The 10,922-nt window shown below is 38.6% G+C and overlaps 1 protein-coding gene across 8 annotated transcripts in view; it reads left to right on the top strand.

Annotated features, from left to right (window-relative positions):
* The window catches only part of LOC149299264 (protein BANP), a 124,411-nt gene extending 124,052 nt beyond the window's left edge, over window positions 1-359 (top strand). For all 8 annotated transcript variants that reach the window (XM_089486401.1, XM_089486402.1, XM_089486406.1 and 5 more), the window contains one exon: window positions 288-359. In XM_089486401.1, the coding sequence (XP_089342527.1) occupies window positions 288-359 (72 nt within the window). The remainder of the gene's footprint in view (window positions 1-287) is intronic.
* The last annotated feature ends 10,563 nt before the right edge of the window (window positions 360-10,922 follow it).

Below are 10,922 nucleotides of genomic sequence, written 5' to 3' on the forward strand. Positions count from 1 at the left end.
AGCGGGAAGTTGAATATAAACGTATACCATGTAGTTACATTAACAATATGCACAGAGGGGTCTATAAAAGTACACGTAGCGGGCCGCAGCGCGGTGTGTTTTAGCTGACTGGAACATACTATAAACCTGTGAATGGAAGGAGGTTTCCCGGCTGTCTCGTTTGTCTGGTTTTCCTATGAATTCCCAAATTATGGGCTGTCAGAATTCGTCATAACGCTGTACGATAACAAATGTCCTTTGATAAAGTGCCAGCTGTACTTATCGGTGCTTATGTTTTTCCCCCCCAGGCAGTAGAGCCTCTGCAGTCTGCCCTTCAGCCCGAGATGCACATTGAACACGAAGCTATCCAGATTCAGTAGCGAAAAATCCCTGCGCACCCGCTGAGAAGGACCTGCGGTACCGGCAAATGCTAGGAAGAAGAGAAGAGTTTGCATTTACTAAACCTCCGTGCTTCTATTAACAGAACTAAAGTATTTCAACTTAGAAAACATGAACTAGCGATAAAAAAACCTTTTCAAAGTGATATCCATTAAAAAGAAACAAACTGGGGAAACCTTTAAGGTTCTGTCTCGGAACCTTACGATGGAAATCATTAGCGGAGACCTGTTTGTTTTCTATAACTTGCTATTTTTTTACCCACCGGACTGTTTGTATCTAACAAAGAATAACGAATATGTTTGTTTTCTCTTTAACTGGAAAACATCCCTTAAAAAAGAAACCAGGACCTTTTTTTCTCTCTCTGAATATAATAGTTTGGAATAAACTCTGAAATTGAATTAATTGCCCAAACAAGCATATATCAAACAAAAGCAGATTGCTGTCGGACAGTTCCTCAGATGAATTTTTGGGGGGGCAGCCACAATGAACCCAACCGCTCAAAACCATCTTCTGTTTTGAGGCTTATTCAAGAATATTTAACCTGCAAAAGAGAAGAAACGCAACCCTTTTTCATGTGCCTAGTGCCTTCAAAGAGTCCCACCTGCTTCAGAAAGCCCATCTTTAAATAAATAAATAAAAATAGAAGAGCAATTTTCAGTATGTTTGTTCCAAGAAAAGGTTTCTTTAATGTAAGTCACCGATACATTCAGTAACGACAATATTATTGAAACACAATACGAAGGATTCAAATGTATCGAGTCGTGGAAATGCTGCCCTTGTTATGTAGGAAGGAGTTTTGTTTTGTTTTTTTCTTTATTATTATTGTTATTTAGTTAAAGCAAAGTAACAGTCAGTGAATGACCGGGGTCCAGAGGCATGAGAGAATTGCTAAGCACAGGCAATTAAAAGGTTAAAGGGAAGAGACAGATATTATTAGGGTCACCAGAAAAAGCCTATATTTGTGATGCACATGTTTTTAAAAATATAAAATAAGTGTTCCTTGTTGATGGGTTTATCGATTTAACTTAATAACACATTTATCTTAAGGTAACTGTGTCAAAAATCAATTTTCATTCCCGCAGCAGTTTTACTGTAGAGATAATCAGCTCAAACTCGGCACAACCCAGCAGACCTTGGACAGTATAGGACTGTAGATTAGATAGTTGGCATGAAGATGCATCTGGGTCTCCTTTGGCTTCCACACAACTTGGCAAGAGGCTGGCAAAAACTTCCATTTAGATCCAGCAGAGCCTGGCAACCAACCATATAGCTAACAGTGAGTTCAGGAGCCCAACTACACGTGTGTGGCTTAATATAGGAGATATACAGTCACACCAGCTTCATTCTGCTATTATCTTGGTCTTACGCTGGGGACAATGGTGCAAATACCATTTAGTATACTGCGACGAACAGGGCAGGTTATGTGTCACTCGCAGCTAAGATACTGTAAACAGGACACTGTTTTCACTTGGAACTGATATATGGCCGCTTTTGCACTCTGGTAAATTAATAAAAACAGCCGTTTGGGGCATTTATGAGAAATGTTAATAAATGTGTATTCTTGTTAATGCAGCTGAACCTCTTTTATTGCTTGTGTATCATTTGCCCTGTATGTGAGTGTGTTTTTTTTGTATTGAAAAATCTCTATCTTTGTTTAAGTCAGATGCAACCCAACATGCCACATCTTGACTACCAAGAGAGGGTGGTAGCATCAAGCATTACCTAGCCATAGCTGCAGAGGAGTTAATACAGAGGATAATGAGGAATGCTTGCTTGTCTGTTTAGGTAAGGCTATAAGACTTGTGTTTTATAACTAAACATAGCCTGTGTTGTTCCCAAAATGCCTCTTCATGGTCGGACGGCTTAGGGCACAACAGGGAGCCAGCTGACATACTCTTCGTATAGCCACATAAGAGATAGGGAATCCCATCAAAATACAGGTTACTAGGGATATATCAAAAGAGATATAACTTTTAAGAAAATTGACCAAAAAAATCAACATAACCAGTCAACATGCCATCAAAAGGAATTGTTTAGACTTTATGAAACTGGTTGTTTAGGGGCATTTTATTCAGGTATTATATGTATGACGAACTTATAACTAATATACGTTATCTCTAGCGCTTAGAACATTCCATGGGGTAAGTATAATCTCCAGCTTCGGATCAACCACTAAATTTGTGTATGTTTAAATTTTTCTAGCGTCCGAGGAGTCCCAAAGTAAAAACCTTAAAAAAAGATGTTGTTGAAAGCATCTGAAAGGACACTGAATAGATTAATACATGTTAACACGACATGAGGTCTGGTGTTTTAAGGTAACGCATCTAGTTTTCAAGAAATTTGAGTTCTTTTCTGTAGTCACTGCCATTCTGTTTTAAACTCCAGCAAGGTTTGCTACATAACACCTTGTAGTTAAGAATAATAATGTCAATAATGTCCATCATAAAATTAAACGTGAAGCTAGATTGGAAGGAACATACCAACATGTGAAAATGGCATGATACATCCATCCTTCATCCATTTAAGTTTGATAATTTCACAGGGTATCTACTTAAGTCTGGCACTTTGAGGGTCCCTTTTTGGGATGTATGGAAGATTGATTTTCCAAGGTCTATAGAATGTTGGACACTAAAAGTAGAATATTCATATATACATAGTTAGGTAATGACCCCAAAACACCAGGACATTAATTCATATGCATTGTGAGCTTTTTACTTTGCCGTAGGCTATGAAATTGTAGCATAACTTTACTGTTCACAGCCCCTGGGAATTAAGTAACATTACGGGCCAGGACCAGGTGGTTAGACGTATGATGTCATAGCAAGTGCTCCACCTTTGGCGTTTAATTATGTTATGCTTTATCGCAACAATTAATAGCTTAACTGCTTCAAAATGTATTCCTCGTCTTTAATGGTGTCCCACTCCTCCCATCCCACCATTGGATTAGATCCCCTTCCCTAAAAGCACAACACATGCATTTCTAGGCACTTTGTCGCATTACAATTTGAAACTGCAAATATGATGTAGAAGTATGAGAGATGACAAACACGTAGTTACATTTATGAAAAGTTACGTCTCCTGCGTTTGTGATGTTTAATGCCTTCTTGGTGGCGTTCCAGAGAAACTTACTCTTAACCAGCTGCCAGAGTAGGGGAAGGAAATTAAAACTGGTTACGGAGATTCTGCTTAGGGATCTTTCTTTAATGACCAAATCAAGATTGAAAGAGAAACGTTGATATGGTGCGCTAGGAATAAAAGGTACAGATGTTTGACACGCATGTAAACAGCTGACTCCGTGGAATGCTCCGTGTCTTGTTTACAAAGGATAGGATGCTATTGGCAACCACTGTATGCAAAGAATAATCTCCTTTAAGTTTGTATTTCAAAGCTGGCAGCAATGTTTTATGGTTCCATAATTGCACTGAAGCTTCCCAAGAGCAATCACATTCAAACCAACAAAAAAAAAAAGGAGGAAGCGTAAAAATATACATAATCATATACTTTCTACAGGGCATTGAAAGGGGGCCGAGTGTGAAGCAACAGTGCTTTTGTTGTTAAGAGTGGAAAGGCTGTGTAATGTGATCTGTCCCAGTGAAATAAACAGGAGGCATCCTATTCTGAGTTACTGGACAGAATAACAGAGCAGCATGCAGAGAGCAGGGCTGTACACACCCAGAGGTGAATACGCTTTTAAAGGGGAAAGCTGTATAGTGTAAATACAGTGCCTATGTACTGTAACATGGTCTAGCATTGTAGAAAAGTGGTTTTTTTTTAATGTTGTTCCTGTAAACTTCCTTCATCGCCAGTCCTTGCTGCTGAAATGATAGGCGGTCATGTGATATTTTGTTGGGCTTGTCCTGCTGAAGCGCCACACTGAGTCAATACTTTATGGCAATGCTAATGAAGTCCTTTGTGACACAGACTTTAATGAGCCCGGTGGTCTCTCCGTGTAACTAAGACTTGGGCGTTCTATTGCACTAAGATAAGGAGTCAATGAAAAAAAGTCAAGCATGCTTTTCGGGTATCAGTACTCATTGTCCTTGGCTCTCAGCTGTAAATATGACGGGAGAAGTTATTGAACCTGTTACTTTAGATACAATCACAAGCAAACTGTAAACCATATAGGCTACTGAATGATGATAATGTAGCAATATTGGAAGAATAGTTACAGTATAATAATGTTTTGCTTGCTTTGTGAGAAAAGTGTTACGTTCAAAGTTCAAAGACTCTTATTAGCTGGAAAATTAAGCTGGACCAGTAACTACAGGGCTTTCAAAATGACAAACATTGAAGCGTCTATGAATGGATTGCGCAACTTGTGAGAAGATGTATGAAATAAAGCAAAGAAATGAATGAAACGTCGATACAAGCAAAGGTAAGAGGATTTTGTACCCTCACGTAACCAATGAAAGAATGCCCCACTTGTATTTTAATTCTCTTGAATAAAAAAAAAAAAATTAGCACTTATAGAGATAATATTTTTATTAACACTTGAAGCTGCTGTGAAATACTTTTATACCGGTTTTATTATTGACATGCTTAACATGTTAAGGTCCGGGGGGGGGGGGTTACTGCAAAGACGCCTCTTTTTTTGCATTTCTATTTCCAAATGGTTCCTATTAGCGTCAGTCTCAAACACATTTTTGTTCCCCATTATAAATGTTCCATATAATTGGAGCGCTGAGTAACGTATAATTGTTTTTGCCAGTTTTTCTGTTAGCGAAAAAAATCTTCCCGAGTCCGTTCTCTTCTTCTTAATATTTGTGTTATTATTCTGTGACGGATTCCAGCGCTGCTCAGATTCTAACCATTTGTAATCGGGTTGCTGAGTGCTAGAGTTTTTGCTAATACAGCATCTGGAAATAGTGATCGCAGTGGACTTTTGAGTTATTAAATTTTGGTTAGGAACAGAGTGCCAACTTAACGTCCTATGGCAGTTGCATATTTAGATTTTTTCTGATTTTGGAAGCAAAAGACAGAAACCAACGTGGATTCTCCATCTGGACTCAGAGAATGTGACTTCAATTTATTGAATATAATATAAGGAATTCTCCCCTAAAGACTGAAACATTTCTTATTAGTAACTGATAGGAAATATTTAGTCTTTTAACCGTTTATTGATGAGAGTTTTGTTATACCTTTTTGACAAATAAAAAAAAAAAAAAATTATTCAGATTTTCTATTACAAAAAACCTCTAAATAAATAGGATAACTATGCTATATACACAAAATGCAGCCATATCAGGTATATTCAGGTATACTTTATGCTAAGATATTGGCCAGGTAACCTCTGTTCTACCCTGGTTGGAAATTTTTTCATGTTAACCAATAGAGGGCATCAGAGACAGGCTGCCAGATCTTTAGGAAACAATCGATAAGTGATTGGATCATGGTTTGTTCCTTCCTCGGAGGACAAGCAAATATAAATATATGGAAGAACGCACTCAAACAAAACAAGTGATAAAGACAACCAAAGCACATTCATATAAAAAATACAGAATATATAATACATGTTCAGTTATTGTAAGGATTCAAATCAACAACAAAATAGCCATTTGAACCATATTGTGGGTTGTCCTTTTTCTGTGACATTTGTTTTTTTGTCGCTCGCAATACTTTTGTGTCGAAACGTACATCGGACGCTTTGTTATTAATTTGTGTTTTCACAACAACTAATAACTGTAATAATTATGTAGTATTTTGTATATTTTCATGTGTTGAGGACTTTTTTTTGTGTTTTGCTTACTTAAAGGGTGAACGCTAAACACGCAAGCGGTCGAGTAAGATTTATACGCGGAATGCTTCATTTCTACAGAGGATTCCGCACCATAAACCCTCTATGGAAGAAAACTACGAGCGGCAGAAATATAATGAAAAGCAGCTGGAATTTGATAAGAAGTTTGATTGCAATTGCACCAGATATTTGTGAGAAGGCGGGTAAGTGTTATTGTAGCCGCACTGGGTTTTTCTATGTTCCATTGTGCACATTTATGTTCTTAAAGCTGTTTCTCATTGACATCACACACCACATTCTTTTCAAAAACACACTCTAGGGGTTGGCTTCTAGTTTTTAGCATCTTGACATTTTCCAGAATTTTAGAAATGAAAATTTGAGGTTTTCGGTGTGTTGATTCACCCTTCTCAGGGTTCACATAAAAAAAGTAGAGTTCCCGACATTGTGAAATCCCATTCTGCACCACTTAACCATCTGCACTGAAAATGCCTTCACGTCGATGTTGGGCAATTATGACATAATGCTCCACTCATCCTAAATCCCATACATTAACTGTGCTATTGTATATCTTAAACACCTCTTGCAATATAACACCTCTTCCAACTTGGCCAGTGAATCATAAAGTAAATAATATAATTAGCGGGGCTTTTTAATTACATTATAAGTTATTTATTCAACTATATATGAGCCTTTAATTAGCAGTAATCAGGTTCATCAAGCACAGGTGCTAAGGTGCTAAGACTTTTATGTTTTTCTGTTTTGAAAAATCAAATGGCATTATTTCGCTGTTATTAGTAATTTAGTAAAAAAATGAGTAATAGACTTTCTCGTTCTAAACTAAATCCACCTAATAAGAATTGTTACTCTCCCGGCACCATTCCACTTTATCGATAATCAGTTTTTCAATGTATTTCTCTCAGTTGCTTTACATTAGTTGGCCTGCGACTTGAAGCTAGGTTATTAAAGACAATACAACGCGTAAGAATTTTTAGGGTTTTATTTAATCCCAACCAGTACCTTAGGTCCTTGGGACGCATCCAAGGAAAACGCTGTCTAAGGTGTGATACTAGATAGTATTTCGGTTTGTCTGTTGCACTCTGGCCACATAGCTGGCTTCAGTAACAGCAAATTCTTGATCTAACCTTTCAGTAATTAAACGCTGTGTGCGGCTTTCTTTAGGGATAACACCAACCAAGCCAATAAGTTTGATTAATATAGAAAAGTTTAAATGTTAATTGTTCAAATTTGAATAGCGGCTACTTGGAATAAACGCACAACGGGTTATAGTTTTGTAAACTGACTTTTCCGTTTTAATCTAAATAGTGCATTTCCAGCCTAATATTCGCTTAGACTGATGTTTCTAATGAGCCATGCTATAGCCGATTTGGGTGGTATTTGGAACATTTAATTCGAGAATAGTAAATAAAGTAGTAGAAGCCCAGGAATTCTAGCAGAAAAATGGCAGTTTTTAGGAGGACCTAACGTCAGATTAGGTTCAAGGCCATTGGAAAAACCTAATTGCTCTTCGAGGAAAACCCCGCAATAATACAGTGGATAGAATTAAACGAATGTGTTTGAGGTTTGGAAGCACTGATGTGAAGAAGCTCATTAGGAATGTCATTTGATCGCTTTCCGCCATCAAACTCTATGAATCCTTGGAAAAAGGGATGAAGAGTATCGACACATCAAAGTTCTGCTGTCGTGTGTATGATGCATCCACGTGAATCCCTGTTAATAGTTACTCCCAAAGAATTATATCCTTGTCAGCCTAAACTATTTCAAATATTATGACAGCACCTGTCCAACCTTACATTGACCCCTTCAGTGATTCTGATCAGTAGATGTTCTCTACTGAGAAAGTCTTGTTAAGCTTAAGAGTTTAATTACACGTTAATCATATGTGGCCATTTTTTATCCAAATATCTCTTTCCAGCAGCCCTGGACGGTTTTAGAAGATGGGTTTGATAATTATCAGTACAGTATATCTATTTCTCTAACCTAGTCTACAATACAAACGTGTGCCATTAGTAGGGCTGATGAATGAAGGCGAGGGGACATCACGGGATATTAAATGTTTTGTGTTTTTGAGAGAGCCTATGATTCACGTTTTAAACATCGCAAATCTTGGCATTAAACATTGTAATTCTAGTGCTCTATGCAGTTGCCGGTTCATGCAAATCCTGTTCTTTGGTAATAATCTGTGATCCCAGGCATCACACAGAGTTGGTTTGTAGTACCGGGTAATGTAAGGGTCCTGAGACCCCGTAGATTGCATGCTTCGAGTTAGGCAGGTAGCGCATAGGATCATATTCTTCCCTCAATATGGCAAGGATTACAGCAACGCAAAAAGGACATTAGCCGGCATGGTCTTTATTTGCAAATGCTAAAATCATTAGAAGGAGGCCTGCAGGATACGTTGCGAGTTCCTTTACTAGCTCTGAGTAATTCCTGCTCTGTCCCAGTTGGCAGTGTTTCCAGTGCTGGCAGGTTTCCCATATCCATCTTATAGCGATTTTCTCCCGTGTTTGTACACATGTAATGTCAGCAAAGAAATCACCTACCAAATGGATTAGTTCACCCTGAGGTCATTTATCTGGCACTAGCCCAGGAGGTAAAGGGTATTAAAGCAGGATTCCACGAAAGGCAACTCCGTGTCAGTAATGCCGTGTAACCCTTTCAGTACCAGAGCAGTGGGAACGCCATTGCTTTTCAATCGTATACCAGCCATTATGGGACCCCAAAAGGTTACCCCCTCTCCCCCCCAATCACTTCCAATTGCTTTAGAAGTCAGCTTTAGGAAGACAGACACCTCTGAGCGAGGTATAGAGGCAAAAAGGTTAATTTTCAGACCTCTCGCACCGGAGGGGTAAAATACCATGTGTTGGCCTAGTCGTTCTCCCCACATTCTTTCCTCGGCTATGAATGCATCTGCCTTTTGTTGGCGTATACGCACATGCTCCATGAATTTTTTTTTAAGGCTTTGGTAACAAGTCTTGACGCAAGTCGTTTTTGTGTGCCTTCTGCGTACTGTTAAGGCATACATTAACAATCAGGTGCTCTAGAGATGGCAGTCGCTAATATATATGTGTTTTTTATTTCATATGAACGAGCACACGCCTACCCTTTTTACAAAAACAGACACATTAAATGTTTAATAAACATTCACGTAGAAGCATATCAGGCCATTTCGTATTCAATGCACATATATTATCTATAAAATAGCAAACTCCTGCAATAGAGAAGTGTACATGCATGACAAAGGTTCTTGCTCTCGTAATCTGGAACATGTGGGGACGTTAAGGTGAAACTAACATTAGAATGCACGTGGATTCACAGGTACCGGTTCACTATTTCATTGTGAAATTGTTGTTAATGTAGAACTATACGTCAGCCTGCGTGCTGTGGGGGGTAAACAGGCGTCTCGCAAAATAGCTGATACAGTATCCTTTGTTACTAGGAACTCCACATGAAGAAGTAGACAAGAAGTGCTACCAGATTTTCAAGAACCAGATAAGCTCTCCTAAGGTTGTCCTTTGAGAGCCGTTTCACGTTCCTGTTCTGAAAGGCCTTGGTATGCGTTGTGGAAATAGAGAAACGCTACTAAACCCTCAGTCTGCGGGAGGTAGATTGATGTTTAAGGTAAGTAAAGAAATCTGATTTACCGAATACGTTTAAGTGAAATTTATATCCAAGAAACAAGCTTTCCATGAACATATGGATCGTCTATAGTTACAAAACATGTATTTAAGCAAAGTGTCTGCTTTGTTACTTATTTATAGCCCAGTCGCCATGTTCATTTAAAAAAAGTGTGTACCATATGGTCTCTGTGTGTATAGGGCGATAGGGTAATAAAATATCAGTTTGTGGGGGCCCTGCACCATGTGGCTGGAAACCTTCTGCAGGGGCATGTAAGAATGCTAATTTAGGGCTCCAGTCCCCCACGCATGTCCATGTTTGCACCTAGTAACGTCAAATCATCATTAACATGTCACATGTATTGAAAGGAAAATGTTAGTTCACGTTAGGTTCTTGGCCAAATGTAGTCACTGATAATTCTTACCACATTAAGTGGCGGAAATGTTTAGTGAATAAGTGCAGAAAGTCGCTGACTCCTAGGAAGAAACCCATGTCCAGTGTTATTTCCGCCAAACCATGTGACTCCAACTTCAAATTCTTCATCTCGCTAATGGAGATCTGTCAAACTTTCTATTCAAAATTTCCACTGAGCAAGACTTGGCGCATTGGCTCTTATTTGCAATGAAGGGACTAACGAAGGTGCTAGAGTTACAAGCTCATTTTTACATATTTTAATGGGGTATGACATCATACAGCCGAAGCCCCAGTCACTGCTGGCAACACAGCCCATGTTTCTGTACTAGAGATGTGAGCCGTTGGAGGAACAGAAGATACTTTCTCTCTCTCGTCATCCAACACCAGCTCCGTAGATAGCTTGGAAAGGGGTTGAAATGTTTGGGAAGCCTCAGAAAGTTCTCAGGAGTTTAGATAGAACATGGCCATAAAAAAAAACTGGGGTGACGATATTTCCCCTCTAACCAGGATTATAAACTTGCGAGCCGGACTATCTAGTCTGTCAATTATCGTCTTGTCAGACCCTTTGAATATTAGTATTGTAAGAAGTGCTGCGTAAATTGTTGGCGCCATATAAATAAAAGATAATAATAATAATAATAAATACCAGGACTCGCTTATAAATGATGCATCCCAAAGGGCTGTATTAAAATCAATGCTCTCCTTTTGACATTTATATGGGAATGTTGTGCGGAAACCTGTTTGTGAAGTATGAATACTC

This window comes from Sceloporus occidentalis, unplaced genomic scaffold, assembly GCF_023333645.1.
Source record: "Sceloporus occidentalis isolate IW3139 unplaced genomic scaffold, rSceOcc1.0.p SCAF_29, whole genome shotgun sequence".
NCBI classification, from domain to species: domain Eukaryota; kingdom Metazoa; phylum Chordata; class Lepidosauria; order Squamata; family Phrynosomatidae; genus Sceloporus; species Sceloporus occidentalis.